The sequence below is a fragment of the Polyodon spathula genome, chromosome 39 (assembly GCF_017654505.1).
Source record: "Polyodon spathula isolate WHYD16114869_AA chromosome 39, ASM1765450v1, whole genome shotgun sequence".
NCBI classification, from domain to species: domain Eukaryota; kingdom Metazoa; phylum Chordata; class Actinopteri; order Acipenseriformes; family Polyodontidae; genus Polyodon; species Polyodon spathula.
Window position 1 is genome coordinate 1,681,894 of NC_054572.1, and position 23,411 is coordinate 1,705,304.

Below are 23,411 nucleotides of genomic sequence, written 5' to 3' on the forward strand. Positions count from 1 at the left end.
GGTTTTCCAAGAAGTTAAGCGGCATAATGCTCAGCTTTATGAGTTATTACCAACGATATGTCCCTGAGTTCGCCCACCTGGCTCGTCCGCTACACTGGCTGGTTGGGAAGTCGGGTAAGAACCAGGAAAGGATGCTAGCTGTACCATTCATCTGGGACAAAAGGTGACAAAGTGTCTTTGATCAATTGAAGGAGCGTTTGCTAGTGGTGCCAGTCCTTGCATATCCTGACTTTAGTGTCCCCTTTATAGTAACTGCTGATGGGAGTCTCTGTGGATTAGGAGCTGTACTCAGCCAAAAGCAGGGAGAGTTGGGCGGGTCATTGCTTACCCAAGCCGTGGCCTGAGGGGATCTGAGAAGAATGATGGGATCTACAGTGCATTCAAGTTGAAGTTGTTGGCTCTTAAGTGGGCCAATACAGAAAAATTCAAGGAATATCTTCTGTACTCCCATTTTACTGTGGTGATGGATCGCAATCACCTGAGATACCTGGAAAGTGCCAACTTGGGAGCCATAGAACAAAGGTGGGTTGCCCAACTTGCTGTTTAACTTCTAAGTGCACAAGCCAGGCCGACAGAATACAAATGTTGATGTCTTGTCCCGGCTGCCTTCAGAGGAAGAACCAGAATGTGAAGACAATGAAAAGGACTTTGTGATGATCACAGAGGAAGGAGTAAAAGCCTGCCTATGGTCTCAAACCAAGTCAGAAGGTGAGTGGCCAAGAGAACAACAACTAATATAAAATTGAATACGAGGAAGAGTAGCAGGATATTTGTTGAAGGAGATTAGGGGATTGCAACAAGAAGATGCAACTGTAGGACCAATCTTAGCAGCAGTCCAGAATGGGAGATTGAGATACATTAATTACAAAGGGGCTACAGTATATGAAGCTGGCAGCTTAGTGGGAAAAACTTCTACTGAAGAAGGGAGTGCTCTTCAGAGTTATATGTGATCCAAGAGATGGAGAAGAAGTGTGGCAACTGATAGTGCCAGGACTCTTGCATTCCCAAGTGTATGAAGCAAAGCACGATCATGGTGGTCACTTCGGGGAGAGAAGCAGGCTAGCAGCAGTGTGGTATGAGTACTACTGGCCTACCATGGCTAAAGACATCCAAACGTGGATGAAGCAATGTATGCGATGCTCGTTAGCAAAAGACGTTTTCCCAAGGACAAGAACTCCAATGACATGTACCAATGTAACCACACCATTGGAAGTGTTGGCAATGGACTACACACTATTAGAGAGGTAATCAGACAGATATGAGAATGTGTTAGTCTTGACTGATATGTTCACCAGGTTTACCGACCAAGAACCAGACAGCTAATACCACTACTAAAATGCTGATTAAACACTGTTTTGTGTACTACAGCTGCCCATCTAGGTTGCATTCAAACCAAGGAAGAAGCTTTAAGGCCAATGTAATTTTCGAGTTATGTACACTGTATGGGAGTGCCAAAAGCAGAACAACCCCTTATCATCCCCAGGGGAATGGTGACGGTGAGAGATTTAACCAGACGATGCATGACGTTGCGGACATTGCCACCAGAGAACAAGAAAGCTTGGAGAGAGCATCTCCCTGAGTTAGTGCTGATGTATAATGGTTGGGTACACTCTTCAGTGGGTTATATACCATTTTACTTGACGTTTGGGCGAGATCCGAGGTTGCCTCTTGATGTTCCTGTTGAGAAATGCTCAGAGAAAGATAATGTCGACAATCTGGATGACTAGGTTCACAGCTACCATGAGTGGTTGAAGGTAGCCAGTGACATTGCCCAGAAGACAGCTCAAGATGTAGCAATATCGCGCAAGATGACTTATGATTGGAAGTTGAGGGGTGTGCTCTTCAGACCTATTGACCATATGCTTTTGAGAAATCACAAGCACTGAGGTAGAAATAAAATACAGGATGAATGGAAAGCTGACCCGTACATAGTGGTGTCCCAGTCAAATCCTGATTTACCCATTTTCACTGTACACCTAGAGAAAGGGGGTCCCACTAAGGTAGTGCATAGAGAACTGCTTAAACACTGTACTTTTAGCTCGCCTAAAAGCAATACCAGTAATGCCTAGTGCTAAACTCTCAAACCAACAACATGTTTGTGTAGCTCTGTGTTTGTGTGTCGGTATGGGGATGGAAGTAAAAAAAAACATAATAATAATAATCTAAGCAGTTGTTGTCATATGGCAGGCACATTAAAAAATAAAAAAAACTTTAAACCTACACATTTGATTTTAGTGTTTAGTGGTTTTATTATTAATTATATAGTAGCCTACAATCAATTTTATAACAGCATTTAAACACAGATTTGTAATGGTTAAGTTTTATTTTTAAAGTATTAATCTTTAACCTGTTTTACCTTTTTTTGTTAAAAGAATCCTGTGATTGAAATACTTGTATATGCCTCTTTGCATATTTCATTTTGTATAGAATGTTTCCATATAGCACAAGGTGAGTCAGCTGCCCAGATGTGTTTGGGGAGCAGTGGGATGAGGTTATTAAACACATACCTTGGCAGTACATCATACTTTCATTAATACGCCTGTTTCATGATGATAAAATGTGTACCAGTCTAATCACTTTTGCAATAGTGGAAGACCATCCCTTTTTTATAAGAATGCTATTCCACTGTATCTAAACATTGTACCATGGCTACGGCATGTTGCAGTGAGAGCCTGGGAAAGTAATCAGTGGAGTCTCACAATCAGATTTTTTTTTTATTATTCACTGAAAAAATGGCTAATCTCAGTTATCCTGTCAGGCTAAATTTGATGTGTAGCTTGTCAAAATATACTGTAAGCAGCCTTATAACAAATCAATTGATATTACAAGACATTGCATGATGGGACAATTAAATGTCAACACCTAAGCCCTGACTCAATAAAGCTGTTGACTTTGGACCTGTTTACTGCAATGTAGCTAGTAACAACAAGAAGGATTGTTTAATGCATCATGCTGCTTTGAAATAGACAACACCATGGGTTTCTTATCAGTGTGTAATAAAGCTTGAGTCCTGCTAGCCTGATAGAGGCTGCCACGATGTACTGCAGTTAAGTTCCGTGTCTAACTTCAGGATGAATCATGCGTGGCTAGGTTCTGTAGCTTACCCTGGTCATGCACACAGTTTTCTGCCTGCAGCAGCAGGAGGTTATCATGTGATAGGAGAAGAATATCACTATCAAACCCCACTCTGCTTTTGAATGTTTTGGATCCCATTGCATTAAAAGGTTGTCTTGCTTTGTTTTTTTTGTTTGGTTATTTTGCACTATTGCGACATCTTTTAAACCGGGGGGGGGGGGGGGGGGGGGGACTGCACCTTTACATTTTCAGGGATCCATGCCAAGCAATGTATGCCAGGAGGGCGCTGCCCTGAAGTTTATGGTGACTTCGATCAAAACACACAATCTCTGTTTACCCTTCCTTGTTTTATTTGAAATTAATACCACATTCTGTATTTTGAAGTAGGGTCTAGCTATGGGTTCGTTGAAGAAACATCAAAGTTTCCAAAGTGGAATTTGGAGTACCTCCAAGGTCCCACGCTACGCCTGTAATACCACAAAGGCATACCAGCTGCATTATCTCTTGAGAAATTCACAAGCAACCCAACAGGTAATGTCACATGAATGTATGATAAAAAGTGGTGGTGTAATTTACTGGATGAGGAACCTACACTGATTAAAAGAAAAGAAAAAAAAGAAATGACGCAATTGCTGTTGTTTTTTTTGCCATGTCATTCCAGTCAAAAATACTTGGTTAGTATTCCAGGATAGAGTGGTACGGTGGCGTGGTTGTTAGGGGCTGCTGCCTCACAGCACCAGGGTCCTGGGTTTGATTCCAGCCTAGGGGTCTGTCTGTGTGGAGTTTGCATTTTCTCCCCATGTCAGCATAGGTTTTTCCAGGTACTCTGGTTTCCTCCCACAGTCCAAAGTCATGATGTTCAGATTGATTGGTCGTTCTAAATACCTCTGTCTGTGTGGTGCCCTGCAATGGACTGGCATAGCCCTGCCTTGTACTCTGTGTCTGCTGGGTTAGGCTCATCACAGTCCAGTAAAGAATTAAACTGTTAATGGATGTTTCAGTAAATACTGCTTTTGAAAACCTTCCTCAAGCAAGGGTTGTTGAGGCACACATGCTTCAGTGCGTGATGCTTACTGTTGTATGTACCATAAACACAGTTTAAGAGAGTTTTTTTTTTTTTTTTTTTTTTTTTTTTTTTTTTTAAACACCCCACTGTAGATTTAAAAACACAGGAGTAAACGACCGTACTGCACCCTTACTGAAACACTTCGTCTGTCTGTACGTCCTTATGTAACCTTGCCCCTTGCTGGAGTGGCTGCAAAAGTACCACGAAATGTTCCTGTCAGGACAAGTCAGCACCTCCGGTCACTTTTTTTAAAGTAACAAAAACGCCTATTCACTGCCAACAGGTTTAGCGTTTCGGTGCTGGGAGAGGATTGTTCATTGTTTTATTAACAATAATATGATAACACCGTGTAACAATTTTTTTTATTGTGTTATTATAGTGTTATTTCCTAATTGTAAATACAGTATAATCGTAAATCTCGAAAAACTACTCACTTCTAAATCTTTTGTAGTCATTTTTGTATTACTTTAGTATAAATACATGTTAATTTGGATTCATATGTTGTTTTTTTCTGATTTTATGTGAACGAAAAGACACACATTTGCCCGTTTTCGCATTGGAAATAGTGATATTTTTAAATATCACTGTCCTGGTCACAAAAGCAAAGTCTGTGGGGAATAATAGCCATTTTCTATACTTTTGAGGCATAAGCAATTAGGAAATAACACTTACTACCCAGGAACAAAAATTGTGTTACATAGTGTAACCAATCAGAGTGGTGTGTCCTGACAGGAACATTTATAAGGACAGCCCAATGGCTTGCTGTTGTGTGAGTGAACGGAGGCAATAAGGAAGGATAAGAAAACAGAGGACACCTGTAGTCTATTTTCCTACTGCTCTGAAGCTGAGTTTGTACTTTAGAAAGCGTTGTTTTAAGGGAGAAACCCGTTAAACAACAACGACACCAAAGAATTTCTATTCTTTGTAATAATCATTTAATTTCCAACACTAAGTACTCTGGTGATTTCTTTTTCCTCTCCCCTTTCATTTTGTATTGGGAGTTCACAGGTACGAAAAGAAGGGACTTAAAAGAAGGACAAAGGGCATTGTGTTTAATAAAGTCTGCATTTTCAAGGCAGAGCTACGACCACAACCAGGCGAATCATTAAACCAAGGAACACCAGTCGAGAACTTCGTGACGCAGTTTTCTTCTTGAATTTAAAAAATAATAATAACAATAAAAAAATGCCTGGACGCAATACAAATTCTGGCGACAACGTTTTTGTGATTTCACTATGTCTGGGGTTGGCCTGGTTCATTGTCAATGTGTCTGGTAAGTCATAATTGTATATTATCGACACAATATTGTAGCGGGGAAGGAGCCGACTCTAGTAGAGCGGCGTCGGGGCTATGCTTTAGTGCGAGTGGTCCAGGGTTCGCCTAAAAATGCGTTACAATAATACCATACTGCACAGCAGTGGACCAGTCACTTTAGGTAGCAAAATATAGTTCCTGAAAAACAATACCACATTATATGGACATCTTTCTGTCTAATAAAACTAAATACTAAATACCAGGCTGCAAACATACGGCAGAACAGCCGCTCTGTAAACCACAGTGAGGCAGGTGTCTCACTCTTATCACACCGTGCGCATCTACGAGTCGAAGCATTTCAGTGTTTGAATAATACCAGCAGCTATTGACAAAACAGCCCACTGGCATCATTATGGCTATGTTGGTATGTTTGTAAAAGGATCGGTACTGTTCTTTAGTCATTGATATGGGTGGATTCATCATTAATTCCTCGTGAACTAGAAATGTACCAAATACGAATCAAACAGCTGTTTTACAGAATACAAACCTTCGCTTTTTAATACACGAGCAGCATATTTGTAAACACCGTGTTGTAACACGCTGTGTCTATTAACAGCGACTAGGTTTTTTTTTTTTTTTTTTTTTTTTTTTTTGTAATTAATTTAAGGCAGATTGGTTTATTTTTTTCTTCAAAGGGTGCTGGAATAAAAACGTTCCTTGTTGAAACGGTATAGGTCTACATTGTTCTTAAAGACGGGGCAGATTACTGATATTTACAAATATGTAACATTGCGTTAAGATTGAGAGACCGCTAGAATGCCGTGTTTTGTTTCGATGTTCAGTTATATAAAACGTCTTTTTTAAACGTTGCATGGGTAACTGCAGTATACCCTTTTTTGAAGGCCCCATTTTTATAAATGGAAGCAGAATTTCATTTTATAAAACAATATGCAGCGGCCTCCAAGCACTGTACCACGATACAGTTTACTGTACACAGGACGGCTACCCCCATATGAACAATGGGTCAGTAAAATGACAAATTTAAGCTTTTTATCAGTTGTATGTGTGGTCTACCCATGTACAGTTCATATAATGATCACAGACGGTATGGAGGGTATGCAGCTATCATTGACAGGACTGTACGCTGCTGTCTGGCAGGAGGATCATTAATGCCATCTCTTCTGACTCTTGTGACTCTCTGACTTCTAAGTTCTTGATACGCACCAGATCTCCAGTTCTACCCCAATCCCAGGCTGTGCCACCCTATTCCACTGCTAGTGTGAGAATGTACAGCTTTCATTTTCATTGAACCGGGTTTGTGCATTGCTCTGCATTCAGGGGAAACCCTGTTATGATATTTGGCGCCATCTAATGGATTTCTACAGTTCTGTGGCTGCACAGTGGCAGTGTGTGTGCCAGTGAAATCTGTATCTGCAGGATATAGGCTAAAGGAGGTGCCTGTTCATTCTTCATACATGCGTTTATCATGCTTGTGTTTTTACACATACAGTACGTACCCTCAAGGTGAATGACACGGGAAGTGCAAGGCAGATAACAACTAAGATCCCTTGCATTGTTTATCACAGCAACTTCAAAGAAAAATAAAGACAAGTTGTAGTGGTGAAATTACTAAACTGGATTGCTTGCTCTTTTTAGGACAATGTGAGTACCCTCCAAGTTATCCCAATACCATACTGAAAGAAGAACATCAAACTCAAGGGCTAGCTGACTTTGTAGAGGGGTTTCAAGTCGCTTATACATGTCAGAGTGGGTATGTACCGAAAAGTGGATCTCCAAAAATCACTTGTACCAGTTCACAGTGGTCACCTCTGACCTTGGTGTGTGAACGTAAGTATGATTTTGGTATTTGTTTTAATGGTGTCTGTTATTGTATTGCTAGACTACTTCAGCACTAATTTGTAGGTTTGTGTTGGTGGGGATGGGCACATTTAAAAAAAAAAAAACAAACAAAAAAAAAAAAAAACAAAAACAAAACATTAAATTCTGTTTTAATTGCTACCTAAAAAGTAGCTATTAACTGACTAGCTGTTTGACCTTTTTATTCACCCACTAAAGGTTATTTTTACTAAGCGTGTGTGCTGTCTGCAAGAGGGGTTTGTTCTTTTAATGCTGTTTGTCTCATTGATATTTAATACAAGTGGACATTTTTTAAATAAAATAAATCAGGAATTTGGTTTAGTCTAAGTGTTTAAGTATGGAGATACAGTACTAAGGTGCAGGTGTTGCTAAATACTAATAAAAAAAATACACATTAAATTAAACTATTGTTTTTCAGAAGCTTTTAGATAATGTTATTGTTTTATCAGGGATGGAAACTTCCAATTGAAAGTGCACCGTCACGCTGTCGTGTAAAATACCCATTTCAGATTTTTATTGTATTCTTTCTTTCAGGCCGATCATGTGGAAGTCCAGGAGAGATACTTAATGGACACTTTAATACTGATGAGGGTGTTCTTTTTGGAGACAAGGCTTTGGCAGTTTGTGATGAAGGGTGAGTATATTGTGGTTGATGCTCAGGATTGTTAAGGTTGGGGTAGTATGTGCATATAATCCAGTAATGAGATGTATAATTACTGTAATAATATTACTGTTCGAGTCCTGGGGAAGCATGCCCCTGTCATCGGTGATATTGTGCAGATGTTCATATGCAAATTAAAGTTTTAAGATTTGCAATTTATCCAATTGTGATCCAATTTACAGTCCAATTTAAAAAAAAAAACAAAAAAAAAAAAAATTAAAAAAAAAAAAAAAAAAAACAAAAACAAAAACAAAGCATTATGAGTTTCTTCTTTGTTTAGATTCCAGTTGGCAGGCAGTGGTGTCAGATACTGTCGCGCTACTGGCTGGGACGGTGCCATTCCTATATGTGAAAGTAAGTAGGCTTGTGTGTGTTATTTTATTTTTTTATATACATAATGTTATCTATAGAATATCGTATACGATGCTGTACAGTGCAAGCTGATATGCGCTTTTTTAAAAGTTTTCTTTTTTTAATGTCAGGGTTTCTGTATTGAAATTAACGTTATGCTTTGTACATGAATATTAGGATATGAATAGTGTCCGTGCCATATACTGTAAATAAAGCTGTGCATAGATTTAGTCTGCAGTTTGAGTGAAATTATCTTTCCCAGACCTGCATACAGGTTAGCAATGTTGAAAGAGTTCAGATGTATTATTTGCACAATGTTTGATTGTAAGGTAGAAAGTAAAATATTCGCACACCTTGCAGACATGGGATGCTCCTTTTAGACTTATCCTAACCAAATGCAAGTGTGCAAATACCATGCATTATCTATCCATCTCTCTGCTTATTTATTGATTATGTGAAGCAATGTATTAAAGGTGCCTTTGATATGAACCATTGTTTTAGCACAGATTTTGATTGGGCTGATATTTGGAATAAGGATTTCTTCTCTTAGGTATAAAGTGTCCAGACCCTCCTTCGGTTGTAAATGGTGAAATCACAAACCCACCTCAGGAAACTGTCACGTTTGGCACATCCATTACCTACACATGTAGTAAAGGGGTTCTGGTGGGTAATAGTGAGCTTGTTTGCACCAAATATGGAAACTACAGTAGTGATCCTCCAACATGTAAAGGTATGTATTGCTTTGTTTGTTGATTATGTAACTGTGTGATTTGAGGGATGTGACATTCTAGAAGGGGTAGATTGATCTCTGCTGGACCACCGTCTGCCACCTGACACAAACGTAACACATCACTCCCCACTAAAATATCATGAACTGTTTAATAAAACAAACAAAAACAAACCCTCAGTTGAAACGATGATGCCACTGTACCTCTCGCAGATGTATTTGTAAGTTTTAACACACCAGCACACAATCCATCCCTGGTTTTGCAGAAATGTTTACAAATAAAAAATAATATTGTAATTAACCCTGCTGTCAGGCCGGCCAAACTGAACCCAGCCACCTTTACCTCCAACCTAATACACTGTTCATAATCATGGGACTTTCTGATTTCAGTGTGACCGATAGTCTCCCATTCTGTTACTTTATATTTTTTATATTAAGATCTATAATTTAATAGTAATTATATTTTTTATATTAAGATCTATATATTCGCATTCTTATAGTGTTCGCAAAAAAAAAAAATATATATATATATATATATATATATATATATATATATATATATATATATATATATATATATATATATATATATATATATATATACACACACACACACACACACACAGATAATGGGTTATTATTTAATTTCTTGAAAGTGTTGCTTTAATTTCAAACTGGTTCAGCTTTAAGTATTTAAATATTTTCTAGATCTGTGCTACAGCTATTTAATTGTAATCTGTTTGACCATTACTTGTTTATTGTTACAGATCACAAAGGCTGCCCTTCTGTTCAAGTGTTAAATGCTGTTAAGACAGCTGGATTTGGACCAGTTTATAAATATAAGGATTCCATTACCTTTGCTTGTAATCCTGGGTATATTCTTAAAGGCACTGCCACTGTTAACTGTGGAGTAAATGAAACTTGGGAACCTGAACTTCCGACTTGTTTAAAAGGTGAGCACCACACACACATTGAGATAAAACACTAACTTGAAATACAGTAAACATCATGCTGACCAGCAGACTTTCAAGAGAGCTCTTATTGTCTGCTTTTTCCTATTAAAGGTAATATAGGAATTAGGTATTTATTGATAACATCTATGTTACATTATTTAAGTCAGTGTTAGCCTTGTATAAACCTGAATTAAATCAGTGAGTACTGTACACGTGGTGCTTGCCATATAGTTTTAACAATACCTTCCTGTAATACTAGTTTTGACTTTACTAAAATGGGTATTTTCCCTTTTTGACGAGTTTTTAAATCTTTATTACAGGTAAGGTGATTATGATCTGAATGAGACTGCACCAAAGAGATGAGCTAAAGCCCAATCCTTGTTTCAAAGACACAACATTCAACCCATAAGCAGTTCCACTGTTTGTTTTCAAACACGTGCTCATGTGAAGTGCTTGGGTCTTGGTTTGAGGGACACTGGTCAGAAGCACATTCAGTGTGACGTTCAGTATATTAATGTATTGAACTCTCATTGAACGCTATTTAAACAGTCAAGCATCAACCTAATTTGTGTTATTTATTTTAGCTCCAACAACATCATCCACAACAACAACAACCACCACCACAAGCACACAAGTGCCTCCAGCGCCCTCTCCTGGTAATGTGTTTAACATTATTAACACCCATCGCTCGCTAAATCTGCTGATCCAGCTTTTCATTGCAGGCTGCACATTTACAGTACAAGTAGGAATTGTGCATGCAGCCATGGATAAACTATAGGGGGGGGACGGATGGGCGTGGCTTCGTCACGGTCCACCCTGCTGCTCCTGGCATCGTCGGAGGGCGTGGCTTATTCTTATCCCCTTAACAGGAGGGACCAGTGACCAAATAGTCCTTGATCACCTCTCTCCCAAACAAGCAGGCATGATCCCCACATTGCATTGCCATCCAGTAAAAGTATCCAGTACCCCCTGCCGCATTGTTTAAACTACTGTCCATATAATCAAGGCTCATGTTTCTGATATCTATTTTACTGCAGTTGTGTGCTACTAATTATTCTGTCAGATATGCTATTCCACTTATTATACCCTTAACTTTATTAATAATAATAATAATAATAATGTAAGGAAGAGCGGATTGCCAACAATCACTTGTACCATTTCCCAGTAGTCACTTTTGACCACGGTGTGTGAACAGAAGTGTGGTTTTGATATTTGTTTTTCTTGTATTGCTAGGCTACTTGTTCAGAAGCACATTCAGTGTGAGATTCAATATATGAATGTATTCCATCTGAATGCTATTTAAACAGTCAAGCATCAATCAAATTGTGTTTAATTCATTTTAGGTCTAACAACTAGAACCACCACAACCACAACTACAAAACTGCCGCCAGCACCCTCTCCTGGTAATGCGTTCTATTCCAATTTGACAAGGAATACATATACATGCAAATGAAACGCATAGACGATAATAGGTTTAATGGATTTCTTTAATATGCAGGAATTTCATTAACCCCTGGACTGACTACTGTAAAGACAACTGCTTCTGGTAAATATAAATACATGTAATCTGTGCTTGATAGTCGCTTGCTTGAATGCAGTGTGCATACCCAATTGTTCAGCGCCCCAACTTGTTATATTTGTTTAACATTTATTTTACTGAAGTTCCTATAAACCTCTTCAACATTAAATACCTATGAAATACTGCTCTCCTATGTCTTTTTAAGTACTGGTTCAATTCAAGAAATTGTACATTTTTTTTCAATGTCCTCAGTACTTCTTTATTCTTGTTTTGGGCCTTAGCATGCCTGCAAAGATAATGTAAAGGAGTTTCATTTGGGAACTCAGTAAAGTTTGTGTGCTTTAAAATAAATATAAAAAAATATATTGCTATTACAAAGATTGTATCATAATGATGCTTGCAAAATGTCTGTCTTCTGCAAAAATAACATGATCAAATTGTGTGTTGTAGACTATAAAAACCGACTGGAATGCATTGCCAGTTACCCAGCTAGTTCAATCTAGATGCTAAAAGCAGTTTCCTTTACAAATACTTTTACATCATGTTTGTCCCACACATGCTGTTATCACTTTTTTCTATCTGTACTCTTAATTATTTATTTTGTTTTTGTTTTTAAAGATGACAAGAATGGACCTCCAGGTAAATAAGTTTATGACATCAGAAAAAAAAAAGTCAAATCCTAATGCCGCCCCACCCTTTTTTAATTACCTTTTTTATTCTTTTTTTTTTTTTTCAGGAGGATGTGGTAAAACATGTGGTAAGTTGGGGTGTAGATGGGGGGGGGGCAAAAGTTAATCTGGTAAATCAAGTTCTCTGAATCTGTGGGAAACCACTGGACATGAGGAGACCAATTATAAAAATGACTTCAGAATACTGAATTGAAAAGTGAAAAAGGGTACCTTTTTATTTTAGTACAATTCTAAAGTGACACATTTTATAATATAAATATAAAGCACAGTGTTAGTTTGTAAATTCAAATAACTCCTTGACAAAGGTCAGTTACCTAAGATAGGTGTCCCATCTTTCTCTCCTGGAGGCTTGGAGCCCTGAAACTTCTCCTTGCCTCAGAACGTCCATGTCAGGACACGGGGCACCCCTGTGCCGAGTCGGTCCTTGCCCTCATCTGACAGACAATGCTCCTGACAACTGAACTCCCCTCTTGTTCTGTTTATGCCTTTAGCTGGTTTCAAACTGGAAATTGCTATCCTTTTAAGTTGTATTGAATGATTTCAAATGTAGGTTGAAAATGAACTTCAACCTACATTTGAAAACAAAAAGGAAGTCCATGGGCAGGGCAATGTCGTTTTGATTCTTTGGGATGGAAATTTTGGAAATTTGGGGTGTGGCTTCTAGTGACTTGAGGTTCCCAGTCAGTTTTATTTATTGATTTTCTTTCTTGGAATTCCCAGCCAGCCTGGACAAAGCAGTTCAGATTTACACTGAAGGAGAACACGAGAAAAAAGTAGAATTTGGATATGCACCTATTGCACTCAGCTTTGTGGGTGGTGTTTGGGAAAGATGAAACCAACTCATAAACACAAATCCCTCATTTCTATCTCTTCTCAAATCTGTGATAAACCCCTTCGTCCACTTTAATGCAGACAAGTTGGAGAGACCAAAAATACAAAATAAAAGGCTTTCGTCCAAACAGTACCAAGCCTCTTACTGTTTTATGGGATTGGCAATCATTCTGCGTTCTTCTGGTTTCTGTTGCTGTTTTTCTCTTAATCTGACTTTCCCTGCTTTGAGCTTGTCTGGAGAATCCTGAATGCTGGGACAGAGCCACCTCCCTCATCCTGTTCAAGTCCTGTGACCACACAGCATGTGAGCTCTGCCAGGCCACTACTGTCTCCCGGCCCCACTCGCTTGCATGTTTATGGACAGTTGAAAGGTCACATGGTCCCTTGTTATTGAATGGGATGAGGAAGGCTGTTGAGTGCCTGAGATTATCTAGATGAACTCAAAGCCAGGTAAAACAGATTTAGAGAAGAGACAACTCTGTATTGGAGGAACACAACCTAGAACCACTTGGATTACACATTCCAATTAAAGGGATTTAAAAATATATTTAAAGCTAATTATAGATTTAAAAAAAAAAACATCATTTTTATCATTGATCTTGTGACGGAAGAATCAGGTGTTTGTGTTCTTGTGAAATTGCAATAATATGTATTTATATTTTCAACATCTAGCTCATACCATACTACAGAATAGCATTAAATTAATTTGGCTATTAAAGATGACTCTGAGGAACACAAAAATGATTGAGATTGAGTTTAAAAAGGTATCTATTAATTATGTGTGTCCGTGTGCTTATTTTATTTATTTATTTTTTGCCTGAAGACTCTCTGTACTCTTTTTCCATGCTTTTTAAAACAATATGGTTTAGTTGGTGATATTTTTGTTTAGGTTAGTTGACTAATTCTGTATTTGCTGTGGAAACGTTCAAAGCAATGATAGTTGGTACACAAGTATTTGAAGTAGCTGAAACACATAGTTCAAACGAACTACTGTCCCAGACGTGTCTAATTTGTAAATACAAGTCGGGGTTTCTTTCATTAACTGTTCTGCAGCAGGTAAGTCTAGTCATGGCTCTGTAGAGAAATCTGCTAAACTTACGATGAGGGTCCAATATTACAACCATGCAGGTAAATACATTTTAATGTATGCAGATTCAAATTAGAGACAAATGAATGTTGCATCACTATAGGAGCCACACCCCACTGTGTTTATTTTAATTGCTCATGTACAGCAGTTCTTTTGTCGGGTTAAGATTTGCTCCTAAATTAGTGAACTTCTCAGTTTTGCTGCAGAGTGTGTTTCATCTTGCCAACCACACACACTTCTTGTTAAATCTTTTGGTCTTGTAAACTTAATACAATAGTATTTCTGCATGTACTGAGTAACACAAAACAAAAAATAGAATATACCAAGTCTAATTTCAATAAAACTGAGCATGCAACATCCATTCAAGGTTTATTTGAAATGGAACTTGGGTACATTTTCCACTAGAGTATGTAACTGTATTGTAGATTGAAAGTGTATTAATGTCTGTTTGTGTTCGTTGTGTTTTGCAGGAAATCCTCTTCTCCTCCTCTCAGTGCTGCTGTTTATTAAATTAATGCCATTCAGCTGAATAGGATTCTCTCCAGTGGTGTGCATCAAAACAGGCACTATGATTTTGTCAATTAAATTGTGTGCACCACTAACTACATACTGTATAAAGATTGTACAGCAGTAACAGATTTTGTAATCATGTGAACTGTAAAACAGCTTTGGATAAAAAAAAGGCTTAAATTATACGTATATAAATAAATGTATATTGTATAAATTATTGGATTTCTATAGGAACACCTATTCTTGCAAGAGTTTGTAAATTGAATTTGTATTCTTCTGTTAGCTCAATGTCCAATATGCATGTACATCACACTCCACCCTAATGCACTGTGCCGTAATTCATATCAAACAAACAGATCAAATGTGCCTTATTCTGTTTGTGAACAGGGGGGGCGGGGCTACAATCACTGGCTAAGGGCAAATCTCCACTCCGGGATCTTGCATATTTAGCCTTTCACTGAATCATCACTTTTGTGGAATCTTTTTTTTTTCTCTGTACTGCTTTAATAAAAATAGGTTTAAAAAAAAAAAAGGCTGTATTTGTTTAACCTGTACTGGCCAGTTTAGTTTCTGTCACAATGATTCTTTAAATGAGTACTAACGGATCAGTATGTGACAGATGATACTTGAGTTTTCATCCTCCTGAAATCTGCAGTGATGTTGTGTGCTGTGCTAGCAATGAAATATAAGAATTGTTGAATATCAACAATAGACTGGGGGGGAAAAAAACTAAACTAGCACACAATTTTTGGTTGCAGAGAGATGTATCTGTCTTTGTACGTAGATCAATATTCCCTCAGCCATTGTACACCCCCCCCAAAAAAAAAAAAATTAAGCGCATAAATTTTATAATCTTTATAAGTATAAGGCATAAAAAAAAACCCATTAGATAAGAAAATCACAACTAGCAAAAGATTATTCAGAGGGTGGACTCAAAGCCATTGACTGAATCCTTCATTGGGGACCTTAATCTACACTGCTTAAGGGTCTGTATATACAATAGTGATTCCATGTGGTTTCATATTCCAAATAATTTATTCAGAGAACTGGGTCGTTAAGAGTTAATGCTTAACAGAGACTGTGATGTTTCAAGACTTCTCATAAAATGATCAGAGTATACAAACACACACTGCTATATTGGAAATTGGTCTTTTCTCAGTTTCACACTTCACAACTCAAGGCTGTGGAATAATATAGACATCAAAATGAACAAGAAAACAGTGTTTAAAAATGAATGGTTTGCAAAAAAAAAAAAAAGATATTTGGCAGAGATCTATCTTATAATGATGCTCTACACAAATTCAACCTCTTAATTACTAACAATGTAATAAAAGGATTAAAGCCATGCCCAATGCTTTAATATTAGAGGAATCACTTCAGTATTATGAAGTTATTCCTCCTTACCCAACCTGATTGATTACTGGTTTACACTTTCTAAATATTAAATGTAATAACAAAAAGCTGCGTGATGCTCATTTTACGGTCATGTTTAATGATTTCAAATGAAACATTTAATGATAACAATATAATTAAAGAGAAAATGTAAACAACAGATAGACGAGTCCAAAATTACAAACTAGCCTGTCCTCAGACGAGGAGAATGGCCGCTAATGGGTTAATTATACACATCGGAGGCGTGCTCTTTAGGTAATGGCCTTGCTTGTTGACGCAGGTGGGCGGAAGGAAAAGGGAACTAGCGTTTACTGGACGAAAAGTAGCGGAGTATAAATATCTTCCTACGGAAGAAAAATGCCTGGACGTAATAATAATAATAATAATAATAATAATAATAATAATAATTCTGAGGATAACGTGTTTATGATTTCACTGTGTCTGGGGCTGGCCTTGTTTATGGCAGTGTGTGTGTCTGGTAAGTCCAATCATATATATATATATATATAGATATATATATATATATATATATATATATATATATATATATATATATATGGTACAAGACTGGTGCCAATCAAGGGCTTTTTAAAAAATGTCATTAATTTCTAATTTGTAGTTGTACAGTACAGGTTTAGGGTTATTTTTGTGGTGCTCGTTAAAAATGGTGTACCCTGTACTGGCCTTGCCCAGGCGTGCAGAAATGATCAAGTCGGAAAACAAGGGAACACCCTAATCAGTACCTACTGTAACTCTATTTAGAAATGCTTACTATTAGTAATAACACTGGCCAGTGAATCACTAGGTTTAACTGCTAGTTGGAAAAACAGCATGTTGGGTGGATTAAAATCGAATAGGTCGCTTAGTGAGTGAAAAGCATTAAAAAGAATACCAAATATAATGGCCAGATAGATAGGGGTGACATACCGTTATCTGGCAAGATAGGGCTAGAACGAACAGGTGAGTTAAACCAGCACCGATACAGGTAGCAGGTCTATTCTAGTCATACCTACGATTCAAGCCATTGATGTTATATTCGGATAATACACGTTTAATTTCTAAAGCAGCTATTAACAAAGCAGCCCACTGGTGGAGTATTGCTAATATTTGAATGCGTTTGTAAAAAAAAAGTAACGGTGGCCTGCACATTATCTGACATGGGTGGAGTCATCTTAGTGCCTTTGTGAAACTAGAAATATACGACATCTGTAATAAGAGTCTGAATATCTGTTTTACAGAATACCAGCCGTAGCTTTAATTATTAATTACGGCAAAATATTTGAGTTAAGCACACCGTGTTGCAAAATATGGGATATTGTGAGTGTTGTTAAGAGCGACAATGTTACTTTATTTACTTTCATTAGGGCAGAATTTTAAACGTATTTGTTTTGGCATGACTTCAAAACAAACAAACAAAAAAACATATCCATAGGGTGTGGCAAAGAGGCTTCGTTGTCGAAGTAATATTGGTCCATATTGTTCCTAAATAAAATAATGGTAATTATTGGTTTGTGAGCCCGGCTGTCCCACCCTATTTCACTGCTATTGAGAAAGTGCAATGAAAAGTGAAAGTTGTACAGTTTCAGTAGTCTGGATTTCTGCGTCCTGTTATCATATTTGGTGCCATCTAATGGATTTCTTCAGTTCTGTGGATGCACAGTGCCAGTGTGTGTGCCACTGAAATCTGAATCGAGAACCCCTTTCACCCTGGCACTCCGACCCGGGTTCTGTCTAACCGGGTCACAGTGCCGCATAGGGTGAAACCATGTACCCGGGATGACACACATTGACCCGGGTTGAGCGAGGAAAGTGCATGACAGCCGTTCGTAAGCCAACACAATAACAAACAACCACGCCTGCGTGAAGGTTTCACTTCTTCGTGGAACGTTTCTGTTTCTTGAGACACACCATGAGCCAGGCTGCAGCAGGGATGAAGAAACATTTGCTCTAATCAACATTTGGGCCGACGGTTTAATCCAGAGAAGCTTGGATGGAAGCGTCAGTAACAAGCTGCTTCCGGGGCATTGATACGTGCATTGTGTGCTTGCGTCTGTCACCCAGGTCAACCCTGCTTTGTCAAAAGCAGTGTGAAATTGGTAGCCAACCCGCATAACACCTGGTCCTGACCCAAAGAGGTTCTGACCTGGGTAGAGCATGCCAGTGTGAAATGGGGTTTAGGAGATCCAGGCTAAAGGAGGTGCCTGTCCATTCTTCATACATGCGTTTATCATGCTTGTGTTTTTACACATACAGTACGTACCCTCAAGGTGAATGACACCGGAAGTGCAAGGCAGATAACAACTAAGATCCCTTTACAGTACTAAGGTGCAGGTGTTGCTAAATACTAACAAAAATACACATTTTTATGAAATGTAGGGAACAATTAAACTATTGTTTTTCAGAAGCTTTTAGATAATGTTATTTTTTTTTATCAGGGATGGAAACTTCCAATTGAAAGTGCACCGTCACGCTGTCGTGTAAAATACCCATTTCAGATTTGTATTGTATTCTTTCTTTCAGGCCGATCATGTGGAAGTCCAGGAGAGATACTTAATGGACACTTTAATACTGATGAGGGTGTTCTTTTTGGAGACAAGGCTTATGCAGTTTGTGATGAAGGGTGAGTATATTGTGGTTGATGCTCAGGATTGTTAAGGTTGGGGTAGTATGTGCATATAATCCAGTAATGAGATGTATTATTACTGTAATAATATTTCTGTTCGAGTCCTGGGGAAGCATGCCATCAGTGATATAGTGCAGATGTTCATATGCAAATTAAAGTTTTAAGATTTGCAATTTATCCAATTGTGATCATAATTACAGTGGGCTGTATTTAGCTACATTTCTGAAAGCAACAATGGAAAGCTGGCAAAATTAATGAAAAAAAAAAAAAAAAAAAAAAAAAAAAAAAGCATTGTGAGTTTCTTCTTTGTTTAGATTCCAGTTGGCAGGCAGTGGTGTCAGATACTGTCGCGCTACTGGCTGGGACGGTGCCATTCCTATATGTGAAAGTAAGTAGGCTTGTGTGTTTTATTTTATATTTTATATACATAATGTTATCTATAGAATATCGTATACGATGCTGTACAGTGCCAGCTGATATGCGCTTTTTTAAAAGTTTTCTTTTTTTAATGTCAGGGTTTCTGTATTGAAATTAACGTTATGCTTTGTACATGAATATTAGGATATGAATAGTGTCCGTGCCATATACTGTAAATAAAGCTGTGCATAGATTTAGTCTGCAGTTTGAGTGAAATTATCTTTCCCAGACCTGCATACAGGTTAGCAATGTTGAAAGAGTTCAGATGTATTATTTGCACAATGTTTGATTGTAAGGTACAAAGTAAAATATTCGCACACCTTGCAGACATGGGATGCTCCTTTTAGACTTATCCTAACCAAATGCAAGTGTGCAAATACCATGCATTATCTATCCATCTCTCTGCTTATTTATTGATTATGTGAAGCAATGTATTAAAGGTGCCTTTGATATGAACCATTGTTTTAGCACAGATTTTGATTGGGCTGATATTTGGAATAAGGATTTCTTCTCTTAGGTATAAAGTGTCCAGACCCTCCTTCGGTTGTAAATGGTGAAATCACAAACCCACCTCAGGAAACTGTCACGTTTGGCACATCCATTACCTACACATGTAGTAAAGGGGTTCTGGTGGGTAATAGTGAGCTTGTTTGCACCAAATATGGAAACTACAGTAGTGATCCTCCAACATGTAAAGGTATGTATTGCTTTGTTTGTTGATTATGTAACTGTGTGATTTGAGGGATGTGACATTCTAGAAGGGGTAGATTGATCTCTGCTGGACCACCGTCTGCCACCTGACACAAACGTAACACATCACTCCCCATTAAAATATCATGAACTGTCTTATAAAAATTATAGAACAAACCAAGAAAACCTCAGTTTGAAACAGTGGTTTCACTGTACCTCTTGCAGACGTATTTGTAAGTTTGCTGAAATGTTTACAAATAAAATAATATTGTAATTGTTTTCACAATGCAGTGTTCACAAAGATGCATACATGCTTATGCAGATAATGGGTTATTATTCAATTTCTTCATTGAAAATGTTGCTTGATTTCAAACTGTAGCAGACTCAGCTTTTTAAATATTTTCTAGATCTGTGCTACAGCTATTTAATTGTAATCTGTTTGACCATTACTTGTTTATTGTTACAGATCACAAAGGCTGCCCTTCTGTTCAAGTGTTAAATGCTGTTAAGACAGCTGGATTTGGACCAGTTTATAAATATAAGGATTCCATTACCTTTGCTTGTAATCCTGGGTATATTCTCAATGGCACTGCCACGGTTATCTGTGGAATAAATTAAACTTGGGAACCTGAACTTCCGACCTGTGAAGCATGTAAGTACCATTCACGCTTTGAGATAAAACACTGACTTGAAATACAGTAAACATGCTGACCAGCAAACCTTCAAGAGAGCTCTTATTGTCTGTTGTAAACTATTAAAGGTAATATAGGAATTATGTATTTATTGATAACATCTATGTTACATTATTTGTTAAATCAGTATAAACCTGAATTAACTTGGTGTGTACTGTACACACAGTGCTTGTCATAGTTTTAAGAATGCCTTCCTGTAGATCTGTAATACTAGTCTTGACTCCTTTTTTGATGAGTTTTTAAAAAAAAATCTTCATTACAGGTAAGATAATTCTGATCTGAAAGACTTCACCAAAGAGATGAGCTAAAGCCCAATCCTTGTTTCACAGGCACAACATTTAACCCATAAGCTGTTCCACTGTTTGTTTTCAAACACGTGCTCATGTGAAGTGCTTGGGTCTTGGTTTGAGGGACACTGTTCAGAAGCACATTCAGTGTGACGTTCAATATACAATATTAATGTATTAAACTTGCGTTTGAATGCTATTTATACAGTCAGGCATCAACCTAATTGTTTTATTTATTTCAGCTCCAACCACACCCACACCAACAACAACCACCACAACCATAGAAGTGCCTCCAGCACCCTCTCCTGGTAATGTGTTTAACATTAGAAGCACATTCAGTGCGACGTTCAATATTTTAATGTATTCCATTTGAACACAGCAACACAGTAACACAGCAGTAGCGATAGTACGGATGTCGTTCAGAAAACAAAAGCCAGGGCACTTTTTGAATGAAAAGAGAAATTTCAGATACATTATTTAACCCGTTGCAGCAACACATAGGGACGTAGTGCACTATTTTTCGAAACCCCGCTGCTTACTGTTTAACCTGACTAGTTAAATCTAGATGCTAAAAGCAATATTACAATCGTGTTTGTTCCACGCGTGCTGTTATCTCTTCACACAGGTCACATAGTTAGCATTTGAACTCATGGTGTTCTGTTTTGTTTGTTTTTTTTCAGGAGGATGTGGTAAAACATGTGGTAAGTTGGGGTGTAGATGGGGGGGGGGCAAAAGTTAATCTGGTAAATCAAGTTCTCTGAATCTGGGAAACCACTGGACATGAGGAGACCAATTATAAAAATGACTTCGGAATACTGAATTGAAAAAAGTTAAAAAGGGTACCTTTTTATTTTAGTACAATTCTAAAGTAATACATTTATAATATAAATATAAAGCACAGTGTTGCTGTTCATAAATTCAAATAACTCCTTGACAAAGTTCATGGGGCTAGGGTAGGTGTCCCATCCTTCCCTCCTGGAGGTTTGAGCCCTGAAACCTCTCCGTGCCTCAGAACATCCTTGTCAGGACACGGGGCACCCCTTTTGTTGTGGAAAAGTTTTGCCATAATTCATCTTTTATCATATTGAATTTAAGATTGTGAGCATTGTTCAATCCTGTCACTGATTATTTTGTATGACTTGATAATCTTGTTTTTTGTTTTTGCTCTCTCGAAGGAATCATCCTTGGTGTACTTGTTCCTGTCATATTGGTGGTTGTTGCTCTTCTGGTCTATTGCCTGTGTTTCAGAAATACGAAAGGATGAGATCAGACACTGTTTTATAATGTTGTCTGTAAACTTGCTTCTGCTGGCCTTTTGAGCTTGCATGCATAAGCCCTTGAACTCTCTTACTGTACTCTGCCTAGAAGACTTCTTTATTTTCCTTTTTTAGGCAAGACAAAATGAATGAATAGTTCAGCCTTGATTATTTCTAGTTTCTTTCCACTTTTGGGAGGCATAAGAGGAGACATAGTTTTGTCTTGTCTATCAATTTCCTGTGTCCTTGCAGATTAATGTAATTGGGCTTCTATGGCTTTCTCAAACAGTTTGGGGTTTGTTTTGATCATCTAACCAGCATCAGATACAAGCACTGCCATCATTTTAAAGTATATATTAATCCTGCTTTATTAACATAAAATATAACATTTCCACATCCAGAGTGTATTTTACAGATTTATATGGGTGTTTATACCTGCAGCTTGTATTAATATTCGTATTAACCCTCTCAACACTGATGTAGTGGTCTTGGAGAGATTACTACACCCAGCATGGCATACCTGGGGTATCTTCTGTATCCACTTCATGCCACTGTATTGTTGAGGGGTTATTCTTCATAGTTACTTTAGTGTTGAGAATAACTTAGCTGGAGACTACTGGTCTGCTTTGTTTGTAATGTGCCCCACCCCCCCGAAACATTATCAATGTGTCTAGCAATGTAGACAAACAAGTGTCAGATTTATTTTGTAGAGGCAGATGGGTAAACCAACATAGGATTGTTGACCTAAAGTCATGTCTAGCTGCACATTAACTGTTTTTTGTATGTCATGTTATAGGATTAAGAGTCTGTTCGTTGGCGTGAAACATAGTGAACTGTATTAAGAATTGAATGAAGTAGATTTTGAGTTTCTTCAGTTGTAAGTTTTGTTTTGATTATTTTTGGAATTGGGTTTCCAGCATACCTTTGATGCATTATATTTTGTTTAATTGGATTTGAGGGTGTGTGGTCAGCTGTGGCATCATCTGCTATCTGCTGTACGCTGCAAATGAATGCCATGCTTTTTGCCAACGTCTAACTAAATGTTAACTTGTTAAATCAATATGCAATGTGTGTATTAAGTTTCCTGGTAAACAGCATCTGAATGCCAAGATGATTAATTCACAATATATTTGACCTACTTTACAAATAAAACTAGACAGTAGAAAAAACACACTTTAGTATTATTAAATGGTACCTGTGCAGATTAGATCCCAGGGCAGGTCTTTAATGTAAACCTAGCCACTACCCAAAGTGTTTCAATCTTGGAGCCAGATACAGTGTTTTTAAATGGCTGTCCCAAAATAATTAAAAGTACGTGTTTGTTTACCTGTCTTTGAGCTTGTCTGGAGAACCCTAAATGCTGGGATGGAGCCATCGCCCTCATTCTGTTTAAATCCTGTGACAGCAGCTCTGCCAGGGCCCCCTACTGTCTGTCCATAAACATGTAGGGGCA

At 37.8% G+C, this 23,411-nt stretch overlaps 1 protein-coding gene and 1 long non-coding RNA gene across 3 annotated transcripts; both read left to right on the plus strand.

Annotated features, from left to right (window-relative positions):
* The first annotated feature begins 4,903 nt into the window (after window positions 1-4,903).
* On the plus strand, window positions 4,904-15,133 carry LOC121304764 (membrane cofactor protein-like). 2 transcript variants are annotated; one of them, XM_041236148.1, is made up of 12 exons: window positions 4,904-5,414; window positions 7,052-7,243; window positions 7,808-7,907; window positions 8,215-8,288; window positions 8,836-9,015; window positions 9,780-9,965; window positions 10,550-10,621; window positions 11,309-11,368; window positions 11,464-11,511; window positions 12,103-12,123; window positions 12,221-12,241; window positions 14,562-15,133. In XM_041236148.1, the coding sequence occupies exons 1-12, from the start codon at window positions 5,327-5,329 to the stop codon at window positions 14,618-14,620; spliced, it is 1,101 nt and encodes a 366-aa protein (XP_041092082.1). In that variant the 5' UTR covers window positions 4,904-5,326; the 3' UTR covers window positions 14,621-15,133. The 2 variants fall into 2 exon arrangements, with proteins under 2 accessions (XP_041092082.1, XP_041092083.1); XM_041236149.1 differs by lacking the exon at window positions 11,464-11,511.
* Window positions 15,134-18,462: 3,329 nt separating this feature from the next.
* Window positions 18,463-21,892, plus strand: LOC121304702. Its single transcript, XR_005947992.1, has 7 exons — window positions 18,463-18,613; window positions 18,931-19,004; window positions 19,551-19,730; window positions 20,190-20,375; window positions 20,945-21,010; window positions 21,383-21,403; window positions 21,878-21,892. It is a non-coding gene; the product is annotated as an uncharacterized LOC121304702 (long non-coding RNA).
* The last annotated feature ends 1,519 nt before the right edge of the window (window positions 21,893-23,411 follow it).

Bases quoted from the DNA above. Each gene is read 5' to 3' on its own strand.
- LOC121304764 (XM_041236148.1), top strand. From the start codon at position 5,327: ATGCCTGGACGCAATACAAATTCTGGCGACAACGTTTTTGTGATTTCA. The intron at 7,244-7,807 runs GTAAGTATGATT...TCTTTCTTTCAG, and splicing joins TCTGACCTTGGTGTGTGAAC to GCCGATCATGTGGAAGTCCA. The intron at 11,369-11,463 runs GTAATGCGTTCT...TTTAATATGCAG, and splicing joins GCCGCCAGCACCCTCTCCTG to GAATTTCATTAACCCCTGGA.